The sequence below is a fragment of the Acanthopagrus latus genome, chromosome 19 (genome assembly GCF_904848185.1).
Source record: "Acanthopagrus latus isolate v.2019 chromosome 19, fAcaLat1.1, whole genome shotgun sequence".
In the NCBI taxonomy this organism is placed as follows: Eukaryota; Metazoa; Chordata; class Actinopteri; order Spariformes; family Sparidae; genus Acanthopagrus; species Acanthopagrus latus.
The window spans coordinates 228,726-250,559 of NC_051057.1; the positions used below are offsets into that span (position 1 = coordinate 228,726).

Sequence of the window (21,834 nt, forward strand, 5' to 3'; positions counted from 1 at the left end):
GTATCGACAGTCAGAGTTTCTTGAAGTTGACATTTAAAGTTGGCTTAAACACGTGGTAGGAACAGTCAAGTACAAAACTTCTGTTTCTCAGGGCTGGTAACACACTGTGGCTCTATCTTCGGCTCTGCTTCTTACTCAGGTTATAATGCAAGGCAGTACCAGCCACATATAAACTTCTTTGTATTATATGGCTGGTGGCACACTATGATTAACACGAGGAAGACTTAAATTAGATAAGTTAAAATAAAAATCAGTTTAACCATTTTTTTACAGGTTTAGCTCACCTCCTGCCACCCGTCCAACATCCCCAGCCCCCCACACACCCACAGCCCCATTCAGCCTGCCGTTTGTGTGTGGGGATCCTGCACCAATTCTTCACACCCTCCTCTGTGTGAAAGTTTCAGACGTGTAAAAGGGGGATATTTCGCTTCAGCACTAAGCCACCTCTGGAGGTGGATCAGCTATCAGGGCTGCTTTATTGGTGAACAGGCCCAGTGTGAGTGGATAAGCCGGAGGCACAGAGCGGGGGCATGTCGGTCTGACTAGTCTTATGAAGGTATTACTGGTGCAAAAGTAACAGTGGATTTTGTAGTTGTGTACAGTGATTGTGTATGTGTATCAGTAAATGTGTGGTCACATACTCTGAGTTGTGTACTTGTACATTTTTTTTCTCTCCACAAATACAACACAACACACATTCACAAATTCTTAATTTGCACAAATCCTATTTTACAGAGTCTTAGATTAAAAAACTGACATGCTCACATTTTTGCTCCAATTGTTGTAGTATATTTGGTGCAAAACATATTTGTGCACTTGTGTCAGACAATGTGAACTTAAATTTGAATATGTGCAAATCTGAATGTGAACTTGTGCAACAAATGTTCAGTGTATGTAAAATAATTTCTCACGAAAATATGTGTTTCTTTTAAGACACAAACATAAATCGATAAGTACAATCTTCCCCACGAGTCAGGGATTCTGTTTCCTTCAACCACAAATCACAAATGCACATAGCCTAGGAAGTACTAAGTTCAGCAGTATATGGATCTTGAACTACTTAAGGAAAAAACGTTTTTTATTCCACATCAAAGTTGGGTGAAATATCCTTAATCTTGTCCTCTGTAATGGATTTTACAGAGGCCGGTAGCAGCCATGGATTTTTCTTCTTATTTATGTACTGTCTCATGATAACAACTTATTATCTGGTTATCTCGATATAACAAAGGTTGTTGTCCTGTGATAACAAATTAATTCATTTTGTTATGTCCATATAACAATGATTGTTTTCTTGTGATAATGAATTCATTAATAATGTGTTCTGTAATATTACATGAATTAATAAACGTTTAATTACGTTTCACATTACATTGCTAAGTTAACTTTAGCTCACATTTACGTCACTGTGAGACTGCAGTCTGCCCCACAGTCACTATCAGCAGCTCTTCAGAGCGGTTTCATTACAATTATCATAAATGTTAGTAGATTTGCGCACTAGAAAACAATGTGCGGCTGATTTGACAAAGCTAACGCGAACCACGGCTGGCTTGACCGCAGTGGGGAGTCGCTGTTATAACTGCTCATTGCTAGGACACAAATTGCTCTAAGTTTGCCAGCTGACATGTCCACTTTTACAAAACGGTTTAAGTGAGACCCACCGCTGAACAATCGTCAGCCTGCTAGCTAGTAGGAGACGCTGTTTCTAGTGATGTGCAGATCAATACTGAAATATCGATACCTCAGATACCAGATCTTTATGCTCTAAAATCAGTTCTCCAATCAAAATGTCAATGCTTTTGATTCTTCAGTCATTTGAGGTGATGTATATCGTACCATTGAAATCTTGTCTAAATGATACACAACAAACAACAAACCTTGTGTAACACCTGAGGTGTTACACAGGTGTAACACCTCAGGTGTTACACAAGGAAGAATACAAGGCATTTATGATGAGGCTGACAGAAGAGGAGAGAGCACAGTGTCAGGTACTGCTGCTAGGGCAAGACAGTCAGAGTCCCTTGGTGCTGCAGGTACTATCCAGGTACAGAGGAAGAACATGTGGAGCGTTAAGCGGGGCTAATCACTGTTGCTGTTGGAGTTGTTCCAATTAACAAATATGGTTATGAAATAAGTAATGAAATAAATACATGCTTCAGCAAAAGGCTGCATGAGTTCAGCTTGGAGTGATAATATTTGTGTCACTGAGATAATATCACATAGGCAAAAAAGCTTAGATTTATTCAGGTAAAGTTTCCTAAAGTATTGATTATTTAAAGTGGACTATATAGACTAGGTGTCATTGAATTATATAGAGCAATTGCAACAAAACAGCCATGGTGAAAATATATACTAGAAACAGCGCCGTAGCTCCGCACACGCACATTACGCACAGCGCGTAGGGCACCAAGTGCCTGGGGGGGCACCAAAAAATCAGGCTTGTGAAAAATCACCATGATTGTCTAGGTACTAGTAACTATAAATAAATATTAAATGAAGCATGTTAACATGTATAAAGCAATACAAAAGCAACATCTATGACAATTTGCTGGAGAAAACGGTGAATCTTGCTGCCCTCTCCCGTGTCTCCTCTTGGTGCCCCCCCTCCCCCACGTCCCAGTGGTCTGTTCGATTATGCCTCAACCTCAGTTAAGTTTGACAGCTGTTTTAACATGGCCTCGAAAAGGCATCAGGAGTCGGGAGCGGAGAAAAGAAAGAAGACGCGAAAGCAAGATGATGCTAATGCGGCGCTTGCAGGTAAGACAATGTTTTAAACAAAGAATGTTTATTTTGTAGCCTTTGCAAGCATGTCTGTGCTCATGCCAGCTAATATTGCTACCGTCAACAAACTTTGTAACGATAGCTCCTACTAGCCGTGTTCGGACTGTGTTAAGTGTTGCAAATGATTGATGTTGATGTTCGATGACTTTCGAAAACCCGGTAAATTGGAGATTTCTGAAATGAAAAGTCCATCTTCAGATACTCCTGTAAATAGGGAAAACTTACAGGTTCATAGGCCAAGGGCGACATTTGTTGGTGAAACTGTAATATGAGAAGAATCAACCTTAAAGTTATAGATTTCTCCTTCATATTCATATAGAGTTATTAATTATGTGCAAAATTATTGTTCCTTATGAAACCTTCATAAATGTAAATTTGAGTTTTGAATTTTTAAAAATGCCAGTGATTTACATGTAGGCCTACATAAACCTAATGCAAAATGTTTTGTACTGTGGTTTAAAACTTTTTCAACACAATCCCTGAATATTTTTTCTTGTATTTCTAAATGCAGGGTCAATGCTTAAATTTGTCCAAGGAGGAGCTCAAGGCCAGGAGGAAGATCTAGAGCAGCCATCAACCAGCAGATCGAGCCCACATCAACCGTCAACCAGCTGGTCTGCAGATTTTGCAACAGCTCCCAGCCCTGACCAACAACCATCAACTACCAGTTCAGGTACAGATACAACTACACACACAGCTACCGCTTCTGAAAGAGTAGTGAGTCCTGTCACTGAGAGGCCATCGGCAAGTGACACTGGAAAGACATATGTGCCCCCACTTATTTAAAGTTCCTTGATTGAGTAAATCCTATTGTGCAATTATTTGTACTTATGTATATTTTCTTTTCCTAAGAAATTTGCACATTATTACTTACAAGGGTATATACTTGACTAATTTGTTCTGTGTTTACTATGTCCAGGCACTACAAAACATTTGTGCTTAGGGCACCCAAATGGCTAGCAACGGCCCTGGAGGCAACTGTGGCTTATTGAAAACTGCAGTTGTTGGAAATTGCTAGCTAATTTCAGGTCGTCCCTGCAAATAAGAGCAGGTTCTCAATTGACTTACCTGGCCTCATTGAGTTAAATAATAATACAGGGTTACGCTTTCCTCTTGTAACGGCAATTGCTAAATTGCATCCGCGTTACTGCAACTAAGCAGTTCATTCTTGACTGCAACTAAGCAGTTGCAGTAACGGCTAAGCTTTGCTATGTAAACACTCGAGGCAAGAGAAGGGGGTTGTGATCTGTAAAACTTTAGTTTTTCTGTGCAGTAACAAGTAACAAGTAATGTTGAGGTAAAAAAAAAAAAATTTAAACTACTAACCACTGAGAAACATCCATGTTCATTCTTGGCTGCTGAACTTCTTCTGGACCCTCTTGTTGTTCTGGGTCGGACTCCGGCTCGAACATGTATGGTTGCACCGCAGTTTGTTGTCCGGCGGCCATTTCTTCCGGTAACTCAGCCGTTGCCATGGTCACCCAATGGTAACCCAAATACATCTTTCGGTGGTGCACGTAGGAGCTCATTAGCACTTAAAGGGAGAGGCACTGAAACCGGCCACCTGGAGCAGGGCTGTGAAACTGGTGTTTCAAGAACCTTGCCGTGCTCAATCCTTAAGCTTTTTCGACCAAAGCATGTTACTAACATTCCATTTAGACATCAGGGAACCATGTCAGGAAGCAGAAATGAGCATAATAGGGTTAGGGTTAGGAGACTCAGGTCCTTCGATGTCTGCAACATCATGCTGAGGATGTTCTACCAGTCGGTGGTAGCCAGTGCCATCTTTTTTGGGGTTGTGTGCTGGGGCAGCAGGCTGAGGTCAGCAGACGCCAACAAGATCAGTAGGATCATCAGGAAGGCTGGCTCCGTCCTGGGGGTCCAACTGGACTCTTTGATGGTGGTGTCTGAAAGGAGGATGCTGTGCAAACTGCATAGTATCCTGGACAACAACATTCACCCTCTCAATCAGGTGCTAAACTCACACAGCAGCACCTTCAGCAGCAGACTCATCCCACCCCGATGTAACAAGGAGCGCCTGAGGAAGTCTTTTCTCCCTCAGGCCATCAGACTGTTTAATGCATCCACCTCTGGTTGCGGGAGGGACAGTGGAGACACTGTCACCTGAGCCAAATCAAATCAATATCATTCCCTATCACTTCCATCACTTATTGAGTGTGCACTGGACCTTGTAAATCTCCTGCACTGGACTTAGTAAATTGCTGCTATTTCATGCTGCTGCTAAATTTACTATTTTTTTTTTTTCACTTTATACCACTTGTCACTTTATTCAATCTTATTGTGTTCTTTTTTTTTCAGTTTTATGCTGCTCACAGTTGGATTGCATTCTGTGTACTTAGTAACTAGTTTATTTATGACTTTACCATTATTTATTACTTTTGTATTCCTTTCTCACTTTGTTTTACTACTGTTGCAAGACAATTTCCCTCGGGATAAATAAAGTCTTCTTGAATCTTGAATCTTGAATCTTGAATATGTCACCTTTAAATGAATATTTTAAAATGCAGGCACTGACAAACTTTTGCAACTATTGTGTCATTTATTTTTTTAATTAAATATTTTACTCGCAATTTCAATTTGAGTCACCCTGTATTATAAAACAGCAGTATTTGTATCCCCTTACTGTAGGCTATTTGGAGAGACATACGTAGTTGAATCTAAATAAGATGAAGCATTCAGTGCAGAGTGGCTCTATCATTTGTTTTGCCCTGTGATTTTAAAATCCACACTAAAATATGCTGGGTTATTTTCCTAACCCACTCTCTGGGTATATGTGGATTTTGAGCAGACTGGGTTACTTTTACCCAAGGTTGGGTTAATTATTTTGATCCAGCAGATTGGGTTGAAGATTGGACCTGGGCGGGCTGAAGAGATTAGGCTGATCGCCATTTGGGACAGAACAACTCCTTCTCCAGCTTCAGACTCGTGCATGAGGAAAGTAGAAAACGGTAAAAAAAAGTTAAAAGGTTAGATTGGGTTTTTTGAAAGTGGGGTCATATAAAGTACATATCTATAGTCGACCTGTTCCCTATCGTAATCACCAATCAGCGCAGCCTCAGTCTGGAGAACTAGAGAGCCGCTCCATCCCAGACGCTCAGCTTTGCACTGCAGTGAACGGGGTCCAGCAAAATGCTAAATAAACCACCTAAACAAGGCTCACCTAAAAAATTCTACAACAGTTCAAGTGTACGTTGTAAAGAGAAAATTCATACTGCTTTACATCGCCGTCAGACCAGCCTTTCTTTTGGTACTACTTTTTCTCAACCATAGAAACTCTGTTACAGCTGATCTGCGAATGGCGAAATACAGTGTGAGGCCCAGCTGCTGGACGAGAGGTTTACTTTTGATAAAAACAAAACTTAACTCTCCATATCCCTCCACACTAGCGTAACTGCGTAGGGATACGGAGGTTCTATGGTTGAGAAACTGTAGCTGTGTGCTGTGCCTATCAGCTAGTGGTGGTGCTGGTTTGGCTGCGCTGCATGACATCCCACTCAAGCAAGGAGTGTGTTGTTATCAACATGGAGTTATCCAGCAATGATGTACTCCGCTAGCATGTGCAACAATATTGTCTGTCTATGAAGAATCATGGGGCAAAGTATATTTATATGTGGGCTCGCTGGTCTGTATGATTTTAACTATTTACTGTCGCACATTCCAGTAACTTCTCACTTCTTCCTCCCACTTAAAGTCCTCTTGGTAGTTTTCCTCACAGTACCTCAGACTGCATGTTATTATTATAATAAAGGCAATGATTTGTTACTTATGGTATGTTTACTGTGTACATAGAGCTTTTAGATGTTCCAGATGTTTTACATATGCTTATTTATATGTGGCACTAAAAATGTGTGTTTTCATTTTTGAAAGATGGATGAGTTTGTCCAGGAGAAGTTTCACGAGTAGAACCTGGCCGAGTTGATCCCAACTTTTGAAGGTATGTAATAATTTTCAACACAAATCAAATAGTGACTCTTTATTGACTGAATTAACTAATGCCATCCATCCATCCTCTACCGCTTATGTGGGGCTGGGTAGTGGAGGCAGCAGCCTAAGCAGGGGGGCCCAGACCTCCCTCTCCCCAGCCACTTCATCCAGCTCTTCCCAGGGGGATCCTGAGGCATTCCCAGGCCAGCTGAGAGACATGGCTACTAAGTTTTTGTGAATTCTGCCTAAGATTCAACTTAAAGTAAAGTCTTTTGATGTGTGTGTGTGTGTGTGTGTATATATAAGGCCTTTACTATCTTAATATTTCTAAAATATTGTTTTGTGTAGTGACAGTTAAATTGCATTTAATGACTAATAAAAGAATGTTTGGAAGAGTATTTTGTTGTTTCATTATTTAATAGTAATTTCTATCAAATTACAATCTACTGAAGTTAAAGAAATTAAATGTAACATTCTTAAAAAATTTATATTGTTTTCAACCACAGCTATACTGATAACCTGGTAACCCATTAACTCATCAGCATGAGTGGTTTTTACCCCTTGTTGAGTCAAAATATTGAGTCAAATCTTGGGTCAAATCCTCAACCCAATGGGCTGGGAATAAATAACTCGGTCCCTTTTGACCCAGTGCTGGGTTAGTAATTTCACCCAATATGGGTTAGTTTTAACCCAGCAGTTTTATTTTTTACCATAATTAAATAAATAAATTACTCTGGTGTCTTATATTCTTTATGAAGCTATGATTTGAAATACACTACTTTTTTTTAGATTAACCGACACATTAGGTGTATTTGCACAAAGTATTGATATCTGATCAATATCGCCGATACCAGCTTGAATTTAACTTGGTATCGGATCGGAAAGGAAATCAGTGGTATCGAACATCACTAGCTGTCTCTGCTGCTGTTAGTTTAGCATGTGCTGAATTCACCCTCTCCTCTGATAGGCTGTGGGACCAAAGCACCTCTCCTCTGAGTGGCTGTGGGATCAGTCGATCTCGGCTCAGCACTCGCCTTTTACACCATCTCTCAATAAAAGCAAGGAATCTCTGTCTGTGTGCCTCAAATATCTCTGCAGATCAGGATCAGACTGATCTGAGAGTTTTAACATGGCTGCTGCGTGGTTCATAGGTGTGCAACGTTGCATTTGATGCTGTTAATAGATTTCATAAATGCTTTACGAATTCCACTAACATTGTCCACCATAGTGCGCAGCGCCGGCTTAATGTGTGAATTACACGGCAGTATGGCGGAGATGCTTCATTCTGTGTGAATCACCATCAGCGGAGAATTGGCGAACCACTGCTCTGGAGATAATGTGGAGATGCTTTGTAATAAGGGTTACTGTCCGAAATGGCTCGACCGCCCCCCTAGCATTCTCCTGTACACCATCTCTCCATCCCCCCTCCTTCTCCCCCACCTCCTCTTCCTCCTCCACTGAAGACATCCCAAATGCAAGCCCAAATGCATCTGGATGGTGTGAGAATCACATTCTTTGATTTCTCCAGTGCTTTCAACACCATTCTATCTCTTCTACTGGGTGAGAAGCTGCGGGTGATGGGTGTTGATGACACAATGATCTCATGGATTACTGACTAGTTGACAGGAAGGCCACAGTTTGTCCATCTGGGCAGTGTCCTGTCTGATGTGGTGGTCAGTAGGGAGCTCCACAGAGAACTGTGCTTTCTCCCTCCGCTTCACCTTATACACCACTGACTTTAAGCACAACTCTGAGTCATGTCAGCTGCAGAAGTGTTCTGATGACTAGGGATGTATACCGTGGACCGGTACTTTTTGGTAACCGTCTCCAAATTGGTTCGGTATCAGGGTACCGTTAAGATTCTGGACAAACGGGACTGTTATCGGTACTTGCAGTCTTTAGCGCTAGCCGGGCTGCTATCTTTACTGGCTTTGTTACCACAATTAAACACACTGCACTCCTTTAACTTCATGCTATGCACGCACTCCAAGTATTTGGTGATGTTGCTTACCCCGTATTTCCACTGGATACTATCCACTGCGTTATGGCTCCGATCCGGCTTTGCGCCGCCGTCCGCTAAACCCCACCGGTTGGTTTTGATACCGCAGTAATGTTACGGCAGACCGCTACTGTCAAGGCCAAGGAGTTTCCGCGATAATCACATCATCACTCGCCACTGCAGTTATATGTATGTGTTTTAAAAACAACAACAGGAAGTGTTCCCAACTTAATGACATTAGAAGAACTTGTGTTTGTCTCTTTTTTGAGATTTGTGTGCTGGTGTCAACACAGAGTGTTTTATTTTGAAAAGTAACCAGATGGTGCATGGTTATTTCTGTGCTTGACTTCCTGTTTGTTCGGTGCTAAATTCATCTGACTTGCTGCATCGTGCTCTGGCATCCACCAGATTTTTATATCTGGTCCTGGTCCTGGTTATGTGTTCAGGAGTATCTGTAATTGCATAGTTTCTGTTATGTTGAAGCTTTATTATTACCTTGTGGTACTACAAAGAAGGTTGAATCTTTTGACATCTTGTAAAGTCTTTATTTTTTAACTCAAATTACATGCTGACGATAAGAGTATTGATAAGTATCGGTATCGATAAGGAGTATAGGTATCAGTATTGGTATCGATAAAATCCTAACGATATCCATCCCTACTGACGACTCACCTGTTGTCCGGTGTATAAGAGAGGGAGAGGAGGGTGACACTGGTAGACGGCTTTGTAGAGTGGTACGAACAGAATCACCTGAGGCTGAATGTCGACAAGACCAGAGAGATGGTGATCAACTTCAGGAGGAAGAATATGCCTTCACGGGCCACTACAGATCAGGGGGGAAGTGGTGGAAGAGGTTGAGGACTATAGATACCTCGGAGTGCTGACTGATAACAGACTGGACTGGTAATCTAATACTGAAGCTGTGTACAAGAAGGGGATGAGCAGACTCTATTTCCTTAGGAAGCTGAGATCCTTCAATGTGTGCAGCAAGATGTTGGAGATCTTTTACCAGTCTGTTGTTGCCAGCAACATTTTCTTTGCTGCTGTGTGTTGAGGCAGCAGCATCAGAGCCAGTGACACTAACAGACTCAAGAAGGCTGGCTCTATACTTGGTCTCAGGTTGTGGAGTCTATTGAGACCATGGTGGAGAGGAGAACACTGAATAAACTGTTATCCATCATGGACAATGATCAGCACCCTCTCCATCACACAGTAGACAGACAGCGGAGTACATTCACTCACAGACTGCCCCAGCTCTGCTGTCAAAGGGACAGATACAGGAAACCTTTCCTGCCACATAGCATCACACTGTACAGTAACAGCTAAAACTCTGGTCATAACACATAGTCTCTCCGTACTTAGGTTTTATACACTCTGTTCACCACACCTTATATTTTATCTTGCAGTACAATTACTCTGCATATTTATATTTTTTTCATATATATTTGTATATTTTATTGCTATTTTAATATGAGGTTGTTCCTTTTATTTCATTGTGTTGGTATTGTCTCTGTGTGTAATGCTGCTGCTACATTGTAATTTCCCAGCTTGGGATCAATAAATGCAACCAATACAGGATATTTGAATGCTGAACTGGAATTCTTTCTGTTTCTAGAGAGGTCTTTCAACTTGAATAGATAGTAGCAATAGCAAATGGCTCAAAGTGGTTTTTAATAATCTCAAAGATTTTGGTTAATCAAAAGGGATATAAATTTGATTGATAAATCAATTCTCACCACGCTGCAATTGTATGCAAGTACAAATCTATGCACACTCCTGTCATAGACTGGTGGGGTTGAATGTAAAGACTATTGGCTGAGGGGTTCAAGATGTGAATTTCAAATTTTAGCACTGTTGAAATTATGCTGAAATTAATATTGCACATTTTTGAATGATTGCAGACAGTACAATGCCTCACACAGGTGACAATATGTAGTGCATCATGCACCATTAATAGGGAGCTTTGGGTTAGGTTTGGCTTATCAATAATAATTAATGATTATTAATTACCCACCCTTGAAAGAAGGGAGAAGATAGCATATTCACCAAATCAGTCTCATAAAATGGTCCTAAACCACACATGGGCATTTTACTCTGAGTTTACTCATGTCTCCGTCCAGCCCGCGGCGTCCACAGAGGAGAAAAGAAAAAAAAATCCCGCATCATAGAGGCATATGAGTTTAAGCTGCTATACCATCTGATTGCAACAGAGGGCTCTGTGGGTGAAAATGCGCTTCCTTGACTCTTTCACAGACAGTTTGAAGATCATCAGGATGAGTGCTGAGAAAAAGAGACAAGTTGATTCGGAATGTTGTGTTTTTAACACAGAGTGGACTTCTAAATATTTTGTTACTCATGTGGGTTCAAAGGCTGTATGCCTGATATGCCAAAATGCAATTACTGTTTTCAAAGAATATAATATTAAGAGACATTTTTCGACGAAGCATGCCAACTATGCCACCAACCTATCGTCACAGGAGAGAGAACAAAGGGCCCTGAAATTGTCCTCTGATTTGACATATATCAAAGACACCGCCCAGCTACTTATTTTCATAAAAGGTATCAATGATGAGTTTGAAATTGTGGAAGAATTTCTTGCCATGGAATCGATGAGAGGGACAACGCGGGGGTGTGACCTCTACAAATGCGTGTCAGGATGTTTGGAGAAATTCAACCTGCCATGGACTAAATTACTGAACGTGACCACTCATGAATCTCCGAACCTCACCGGTAAAAACATCAGGCTGTTGCGGAGGATACAGGACCGGATGAAAGATGACAATCCCAACTCAGATTTGATTTTCCTACACTACATCATTCACCAAGAATCCCTGTGTAAATCTGTGCTGCAACTGGATCATGTCACCAAAACGGTGGTAAAACTCGTCAATTTAATCCGGGTCCGAGGGCTCAACCAGCACCAGTTTATTCAGCTGCTGGAGGAAAGTGGAGTAGAGCACAGGGACATGCTGTACCACTCCAATGTTCGCTGGCTGAGCCTGGGAAAGGTGCTTCATCGTGTGTGGGAGTTGAGAGGAGAGATCATGACGTTTCTGGGAAATGTAGGTAAAGCAGACGAGTTTACAGAGTTGCAAGACTTGGATTGGATTTGTGACTTTGCATTTGGGGTGGATGTACTGAGCCATCTAAACGACCTAAACATGAAGTTACAGGCATGCATTTGTGCATGAGCTGTATTCACATGTGACAGCATTCAAAGCCAAGCTGATCCTGTTTTCTCGACATATGAGCAACAAGTGTTTCACACATTTCCCAACACTGGCTACACTGAATGTGCCACCCCGCCACACTGACAGATACTCCACTACTCTGACACACCTCCACACTGAGTTCAACCGCCGTTTCTCTGACCAGTGTTTCCCATTAATTACTCAGACTCTGGCGGCCGCCATGGTCTAATTTGTCCCGCCACAGTCTCAGAGTGAACCGAAAAAAAATCTTACACTTCTCATAATAACATAAAAGATCTGTAACGTGTGTTTCGCGCTGCATCTTTGGCAAAGATCTCTCACTCCCTGTCTGTTGGCTCTGCCCCACTCTGCCCCCACCCCGCTGTACATGGTGCGCACACACTCACTCACACACGCACACATGCAGGCACGCACGCACTGGAATATATAGTGTTACCTTACGGCATTGTGAAGCAGAAGCGAAGACGACGTGAAGAAGGCATTTTAGGACACCACAACATTTGAGGCAAGAAACTTTAACAAACTTTACAATATCCACTAGTTTAGAAACAATGTTATCCTGATCTATGTACTACAGCAAAAAGATAACGTTACGATGTAAGCTGTCAGTCGATGTCTGTCGATTGATATATCCGGATGCTTGCCGTGAAAAAGTATGTAACTTAATGTTAACCTATATCGAACTAGTTAACGTTAATGTTATTACCAGAGACGGTTCAGAAAGTATAAATGTATATAGAGAATCTTTGTTATTACCAGCAGCTCTGACAACCAACACTAGAACGGCCAAGACGGTTATTTTGACCGTTCTCAAAACCTGGCTGCCCTGAAGTCATTCTCAGGTTAAATCTCAGTGAGTGCAATGAAGAGATCCCTACTTATGGACAGATGTGATGTGCAGACCACATGCCAAGACCAGCTGTTAAAAGGATAGTTCGGGTTTTTTGAAGTGGAGTCATATAAAGTACTTATTTATAGTCAGTCTGTTCCCTACCGTAATCACCCATCAGCACAGCCTCAGTTTAGAGAAGTAGAGAACCACTCCAGCCCAGACGCTCAGCTTTGTACTGCAGTGAACTGGGTCCAGAGAAAAAGCAAAATAAACCACCTAAACCAAGGCTCACCTAAAAAAATCTATAACAGTTCAAGTGTACGTTGTAAAGGGAAAATTCACACCGCATTACATCGGCGTCAGACCGGCCTTTCTTTTGGCACTACATTTTCTCAACTGCAGAACCTCCGTATCCCTGTGCATTAGCACAACTGGGCAACAGCTGATCTGCGACCGGCAAAATACAGTGCGAGGCCCAGCTGCTGGACAAGACATTTACTTTCGATAAAAACGAAACTTAACTCTCCGTATCCCTCCACATTAGCACAACTGCGTAGGGATACGGAGTTTCTCCCTTCTGAGAGTTTGTTCCGCTATGCCTGTAAATATTAGACCCCATCCTGGAGCCAGGCCTGGGGTTGCAGCTTGTAGCCCGAAGGAGCGACGTGGGCCCGCCCTCCAGTGAGCTCACCACTCGCAGGAGGATTCAGAAGGGGCTGGTGCTGTGTGATTTGGATGGCGGTCGTGGGCCCCGTCGACCCAATCCCCGGATGGTGACTCTAGCCATGGGGTCATGGAATGTCACCTCGCTGGGGGGAAGAGCCTGAGTTGGTTCGGGAGGTTGAGCGGTACCGGCTCGAGATAGTCGGGCTCACCTCCACGCACAGTCTGGGCTCTGGCACTGAACTCCTTGAGAGAGGCTGGACTCTCTTCTATTCTGGAGTTGCCCGCGGTGAGGGTTAGGGTTAGGGTTACTTATAGCTCCTCAGCTCAGCCGCCATGTGTTGGAGTTTACCCCAGTGAACGAGAGGGTCATTGCCCTGCGCCTTCGGGTCAGGGATAGGGTTGTCTCGGCTTATGGGCCGAACAGCAGTGCAGAGTACATGGCCTTCTTGGAGTCCCTGGGAGGGGTACTGGAGAGTGCTCCAACCTGGGACTCCATCGTTCTACTGGGGGACTTCAATGCTCACGTGGGCAGCGACAGTGTTACCTGGAGGGGTATGACTGGGAGGAACGGCCTCCCCGATCTGAACCAGAGTGGTGTTTTGTTACTGGACTTCTGTGTTAGTCACAGTTTGTCCATAACGAACACCAGGACGCCTCCCTCGGGAAGTGCTCCTGGCATGTCCCGCCGGGAGGAGACCCCGAGGAAGAACCAGGACACGCTGAAGTGACTATGTAGCCCAGCTGGCCTGGGAACGCCTCGGGATTTCCCCCTGAAGAGCTGGAGGAAGTGTCCGGGGAGAGGGAAGTCTGGGTGTCCCTGCTCAGGCAGCTGTCCCAGTGACCCGGCCCCGGATAAGCGGACGAAAATGGATGGATGGATTATTTCCTAGAACTAAAATAAACTCCCAAACTTACAACAACCTAAATGTAAATCTAAGTTCTGTATCATCCAAAAGGCCTTCTCAGTTCTAACTAATCATTGTCACATACGCAAGAGGACAGTTACTATATGTAGTGTGCTTATTTTTATTCTAATAGTTTTAGCTGGTCTGCATACATTTCAGTTCAGATTCATAAGATGCACTGTGTGTTAAGGATATTTCCATTGAAATAAATGTATAAATACACTATATGAAGCATGAAGGCGATTAAGAATTTCAATTTCATTATGCAACCATGTGTTGTATAATGACTGATGACGACTCTTTCCATCCATGAGAGGGACGTCAACAAACTCTTCAAGAGTCAGAACCCCCGGAAAGCTGCTGGACCGGATTCGGTCTCCCCATCCTCCCTGAAGCACTGTGCTGACCAGCTGTCCCCAGTCTTCACAGACATTTTTAACACCTCACTGGAGACCTGTCACGTGCCAGCCTGCTTCAAGACCTCAACCATCATCCCTGTCCCCAAGAAGCCAAGGACCACCGGACTTAACGACTTCAGACCCGTCGCCCTGACCTCTGTGGTCATGAAGTCCTTTGAGCGCCTTGTGCTCTCTCACCTCAAGGACATCACCGACCCTCTCCTGGACCCCCTGCAGTTTGCCTACAGAGCCAACAGGTCTGTAGACGATGCTGTCAACCTGGCCCTCCACTATATCCTCCAGCACCTGGACTCTACAGGAACCTACGCCAGGATCCTGTTTGTGGATTTCAGCTCTGCTTTCAACACCATCATCCCAGCTCTGCTACAGGAGAAGCTCTCCCAGCTGAACGTGCCTGACTCCACCTGCAGGTGGATTACTGACTTCCTGTCTGACAGGAAACAGTGTGTAAAGCTGGGAAAACACATCTCCGATGCACAGACTATCAGTACCGGATCCCCCCAGGGCTGTGTTCTTTCTCCTCTGCTCTTCTCCCTGTACACCAACAGCTGCACCTCCAGTCACCAGTCCGTCAAGCTCCTGAAGTTTGCGGACGACACCACCCTCATCGGACTCATCTCTGATGGTGACGAGTCCGCCTACAGGTGGGAGGTTGACCACCTGGTGACCTGGTGTAACCAGAACAGCCTAGAGCTCAATGCTCTAAAGACAGTGGAGATGGTTGTGGACTACAGGAAGAACTCAGCCTCACCTGCCCCCATCACCCTCTGTGACTCCACTATTGACACCGCGGAGTCTTTCCGCTTCCTGGGAACAATCATCTCCCAGGACCTCAAGTGGGAGCTGAACATTAGCTCCCTCATCAAGAAAGCACAGCAGAGGATGTACTTCCTGCGGCAGCTGCAGAAATTCAGTCTGCCGAAGACAATGATGGTGCACTTCTACACAGCCATCATTGAGTCCATCCTCACCTCCTCCATCACCATCTGGTACGCTGCTGCCACCGCCAAGGACAAGGGCAGGCTGCAGCGTGTCATTCGGTCAGCAGAGAAGGTGATTGGCTGCAACCTCCCGTCTCTTCAGGACCTGTACACCTCCAGGACCCTGAGGCGTGCAGGAAAGATTGTTGCTGATCCCTCCCATCCCGGTCACAAACTCTTTGAGACACTCCCCTCTGGCAGGAGGCTGCGGTCCATCAGGACCAAAACCTCACGCCACAAGAACAGTTTCTTCCCGTCTGCTGTCAGCCTTATCAACAAGGCCTGAATCCCCCCTGACACTCCTCACACTCCACCTCTACCACTGACTCTACTGTCACACTGACAGTACCATAACTTTATGCGTTACATTAACGCTCACCTTGAACATCCTGTTCATTTGCACATTTTCATTTGCACATCATTCTTGTAATTGTTCACTGCCAGCCGGTCTGCTCCTTTTATCCTTTTACCCAAAAAACAGATTGTGTATATATATTTATATTGTATAGTTATATTTTCTAATTTTTAAAATAGTTTATATTGTTAATTTGTTATATTTTCTATTCTTTAAATAGTTTATATTGTTAATTTGTTATATTTTCACTTAATAGTTATTTGATGCATGCACCAATATCACCACAACAAATTCCTCGTATGTGTAACATCGTACTTGGCAATAAAGCTTTTTCTGATTCTGATTCTGATTCTGATTCTGATTCTGATTACTTTTGCACCTTGTAAAATATTGGTTAAAGTTCATCAGCACTACCCTTGTTCACACTTTTTGATCACAGAGTTTGGTGTGAAGGCCCTCTCGATACGAGAGAGAGTGAGTGGAGCACTATACTCTTTATTTCTGTGGATGCACAGTCACAAAATTGTGGAAAAGTACTCATAAGCACCCATGTAAGTGTAGGACTATAGCTGCCATACCACTTTAAGGCAACCATGATAACACAATATGTCTAGGTGTGTTAATTCCATAAAGGCAGAACTGAATTGAAAGCTCCTTGCCTGGTTTCCTCTGTGTACAGAGATTCAAGGACTGAGGCAGCATACTCCAGATTTTTCTTCAGGTCCACCACAGATGCCTCCCCCTTCTCCAGCTGCTTTATAAGGCATCGCAACCTGCAATAAACCAACCACATCAAGATCAACATGACCAATTCATCTTAACAATGCCAGAGGTTTTGTTTAGGGTGTAAAATTGGAAGTAAGTGAAAAAAGGAAACACACAGCTTGTTACACCATTACAGCTGTCCCTTGCACTGACACAATGGATTTAAACTTTGATTGTTCATCCATAATTAATTCCTCATGTTCAAAATGTTTCAAGTACTTGACTTTAAATTCTATATTTTTTGTGCTCACAGCAATAGATTTAGACATTGTAAGAAACTGTAGTGGCTGTGTGAAAGATGTACACTCATTTTGAGCCAGGAACCATAGTTGTCAACTTTTGTTTGACCTTTATCCTTAATCTTACCAACTGGGGTACCTACAGACCCCACAGATATACATTTTGTCATCTGTCTCATGTGCTTTATTTCTATAATTTCAAATTATTATGACTTTGTCAGTCACTTCTTTCAGATGACTTGCAATAATTGTTTCTAAGTAGCAGTAATAGAGCATTGCTACATTTTTGTTATTTCTACTTTTTTTTTCTTGACTGATAATTTACACTGCTCAACAACATTAACCGTCTGAAGTCGACAGATAACCTGCATTTGAATCAAATGACTGATTTAAAATGATGTAGCAGCAAGGAGCAGCTTTGCTGAGTCTCCGTTTCACCTTGTGTTGAAAGTGCGGACATTATACTATATAGGTGTTCATAGGCCAAGGAAAACCAGACCAGAGATAAATAATTTACACCATGCTTTTTCCTGAAAAAATGTTTGTGTGTGTTTGGTGCGGGAAGAAATGGTAAAAACAGGCTATTCTGAGCAAAGTGCTTGCAAAAAAAACATGGACACACCCTTTCCTATTGATGGAAAAATGCATTACATCAGCCAATCAAAAACTGATATGGCAAGAAATAGCAATTGGTTACTGAGGAGAAGGGGAATGTTGTGGGAGTTACGGTGGCGAAAGAGAGACAGCAATACCGTTATTGAGTTCTGAAATTTGAGAGATTTGTGACATTTAGCATTTATTTTTCATTATTTATATTTGCCTTCTAGGTTATAAAAATGATTTGTTAAACATGTTTGTGGTTTTGACAGTAAAAAAAACTTTTTCCTATGTGATTTTAGGTCCCATCTGTTAAGACAGACATCAAAATAGGAAAGAAAATAGTTTTAAGGTGAAGTGTAAAGGTAAAATGAACTGTATTCACAAAAGGACAGTTATACCCATTACCCCAGAGAGTTAAGGGAACATTTAATCGTCACACTATAACAACAATTCAGTTAAACTTCAGGGATATGTATCTGACCATTTAGGAGGCACAGGTGAATGTGCTTTTCTAGAGTGGGGCATCTAAAAGTGCATTTACAAGAAGGTGTGCTGTGTCTCCTAGCACAGTTTCAAGCATGGAGGGGATACCAAGAGACTGGCCATTACACAAGGAGAGCTGGACAGGGCCATATAATGGCATGAACCCAGCAGCAGGACCAGTATCTGCTCCTCTGTGCTAGGAGGAACAGGAGGAGCACTGTTTTTGTTTTGATGTTAACTAAATTTTAAGTATTTATATGTATTCTTAAAACAGGAATAGGCTGTACAATTACAATAGGCAAACTGTGGGGAAAAAAGTGACACTCTTGCTGCCAATTGCGAATGATATATAAAAATTTAAAAAACCAGCAATGTACTGGAATATAGTGTACTGTAAAAGGAGATTACAGTAGGAAAATTGTAAAATTAACAGTAAAATAATGGCAACCTTGCAGCCAATTCTTTACTGTTAATTTCTAGTGTAAATATTTTACAGTGAGCTGCACTGTAAATAATGGTAAGGAGAAATAAAGGCATACTTTCATACTTTTCATACTTTATGCTCCTTGAGGAATTTCTGCATGCATGTGTTTTTGCTGTGTGCATTGTGTGACCTGATCGCAGTCTTCTCCATGGCGTCAGGCTCAACAGGGTTTGGTAGCTCATCAGCTAGAATCTCTTCGGTGCTCCGAGGGTCGAGCCAAATACCTTTGTGATCACCAGCGCCAGTGCAGGTTGTGACAGGAGTGCATAGTGCATTTTGTGACCTGGAGCCTGGACAGTTTTCATACAAACAACCATCTTTAACCCACCACTACATCGTGTCTTCTTCTATTACAAATATAATGATAATTGAATTCCAAAGTTGAACTTTGTGAAAATGCTCAACTTTGATGAACTCACGTGCAAAGCGAGCAAGTGGATGGTGCTTGCTCTCCCCCGCCTCATTGGCAACTATAAAGAGAATAATTGAAATGTTTATTGTTTTATATGGTCCTTGGTAATATACTATTTTTTTTAATTTATTTTAATAACAAGGATGTACAAACACAAATACAACACATATACAAACTACAACAGGCACGTAGTGAAGAACCTGTGGTTGTTAATGCTGGCTGTTGAAAAGCTGATGCCAAATGCAAATTGCAGGTTTTAAACTTTGAATATTAACAATGATGTTTGAATAATGTGGAAAATGTTCAAATTTCTTGAAAAGTGCATTGCTGGCTGTAAAAATTCACTGTAAAGAATTTCACTATAAAAAAACGTAGAATTCTGGCAGCAGGGACACCAGTATTTTCCTGTTATTTTACAATGCAACTACTGTTATTTATTTCAACAGTGTACTACTGTTTTTTGGAACAGTATATGACTGTTGAATAATGGTGGGTGTTGTGGTTATTTTACAGCACATCTACTGTAATTTATATAACAGTATAATGTTTTTTTTTTGGATTACAGTACATGACGGTAGGATAACTAGGTTATTGTAATTTTACAGTATTATTGCCTTCATATAAATCCTCACCAATTTAAAACAAAGTATGCAGGGCTTCTAAAATACTCAGCCCTAGGCTACCACATTCATCCCAACAGCTAGTCAACATCCAAAAGTCCTACAATAAAACACACAGCTTGACTTTTCTTGTATTTTACTAACGTCTTGCCTTCTAGTGCTTAGAGTGGATCAGAACAGAATAGAATTACTTTAGAATAGAACAGAATTACTTTATTGGTTCCAGACTGGGAAATTGTCATTGCTGAAACACATTCAGCAATAACTTGCATTCAACACTGTTCATCTGTCTGTGCTCAACTGGAAAAAAATAGCAGGATAAGCTAGCAGAGGACAAGGAGGAGAGTAGCAAAGAGACAGTACAACGAGCGCTCACTCTGACACTGTTTTCAAGAACCAAGAACCAGAATTCACAGAGCAGAACACTAACTCCATTAAACTTATTCAACTGATAACTAATTTCACTTACTATCTTATTTAACTTAAGAACTTCTACAAACAGCCTGAGCTGTGTCTGACTCAGTTTCTATCATCAACATAGGGTTTCTATGCATGCCAATGAAGAGACATAATCATAACTGAATTGATTACATTTTGTTGTTATTGCCAAACATTCCTAACCTCTGACCTTGCATAAAAATCAGATGCAGACCTTAAGTAATAAGTTTGAGAACCCTGGTATACAACACAAGACAATATAAATTCCATAACACTGCTTTAGTTTATTACAAAGTGCCAATTTGTACAGCAGACATTGTAAGATTAGTAACTTTGAGAACATTTGCATTACAAAAATGACAAGGTTTTGCATTACCACATTTTGTAGAAACTGTCTCCAATAAAATCAAGGTATGGCATTACCATATTTGGAAGAAACTGTCTCCAATACAATCATTAGAGACAGGCTTTACTGAACTCTTGAGCATAACCTCAGAGGCGGAATTAAAATAATAACAGAACAGTGTAACACTGATTTAAAATAGCATCAAGAACAGTGTAACACTGATTTAAAAAAAACATCTAGAACAGTGTAACAGTCTAGCTTGAAAACAACAAGTCTTTTGCATGTGAACAGTAACAGTGGCCGTGGAGAAAGAAAAGAGGGGGAGAAAGAAAGAGCAAACAGTGAGTACTTGACAGCAGCATTTGGCTGGTCTCCTTAGTCACCGATGACGAGTGCCTGTAAATAAATAAATAAAGTTAGCAACACAACATCTCTGGTAAAATATATAAATATGAAAGACTAATGGAGGGAGAGACAGAAAAATTAAAATGAGGGGAAAGAAATGGGCCAGAGCCATAAACTGTTCAAGGGAGAGTGAAAATGGTTAAAGACAGGACAAAAAGTGCAAGAAGAGAAAAGCAAGAGACAGAAAGGAGAGAGGGTGGTAAGTTATAGTTTAGGGAGAGTTACCTAATGAAACATCTAAAATGTCAACAGTTCAATAATTATGCAGACAAAACAACACTGGACACAATCTCAGGAGATGAGCATAACTTTACTTTCCCTTCTCTGTTGAACTCCACATGGACTCCTCTGGCTGGAATGATATGACAGAGTTGTGCTCTCCAAAGTCAAGTTCAGAAATAGCCAGTTAGGTTACATATTGTCACTCAAAAATTAGTTTGAGAGGTTTGATCAGTAAAGAAGTGTTATCATCAAAACAGAAACACATCAGTAAGATGCTGATGGATAATGGCTGGACTTGAGAAGGGATGTTAGCACATGTCTCCACTGCTTGACAGAAAATACTGTTTTATGCTGTTAAAGTACAGTTTCTTATTGTAAACTGAGCATTAACTGTTAATTTACATGGATATTTAACAATATTTTACAATTATTTTAAAGGACGGTAAGATACTGTTGTAATGGACCATAAATTTACAGCAATTCATAACAAATACTGTTTTATGCTGTTAAAGTACAGTTTCTTATTGTAAACTGAGCATTAACTGTTAATTTACATGGATATTTAACAATATTTTACAATTATTTTAAAGGACGGTAAGATACTGTTGTAATGGACCATACATTTACAGCAATTCATAACAAATGCTGGTTTATGCTGTTAAATTTCAGTTATCTACTATAATTGTTGATTGATCTAAACTGATTTAACTGTTAATTTAAATGTGAGGG

At 41.6% G+C, this 21,834-nt stretch overlaps 1 protein-coding gene across 1 annotated transcript in view; it reads right to left on the minus strand.

Moving 5' to 3' along the window:
- The window catches only part of LOC119009027 (calcium/calmodulin-dependent 3',5'-cyclic nucleotide phosphodiesterase 1A-like), a gene marked incomplete at its 5' end in the record, with an annotated part of 100,730 nt that overhangs the window by 72,817 nt on the left and 6,079 nt on the right, over positions 1–21,834 (minus strand). Inside the window, 3 exons of the mRNA XM_037079917.1 lie at positions 16,751–16,864; positions 18,793–18,952; positions 19,082–19,132. Of these exons, the coding sequence (XP_036935812.1) occupies positions 16,751–16,864; positions 18,793–18,952; positions 19,082–19,132 (325 nt within the window). The remainder of the gene's footprint in view (positions 1–16,750; positions 16,865–18,792; positions 18,953–19,081; positions 19,133–21,834) is intronic.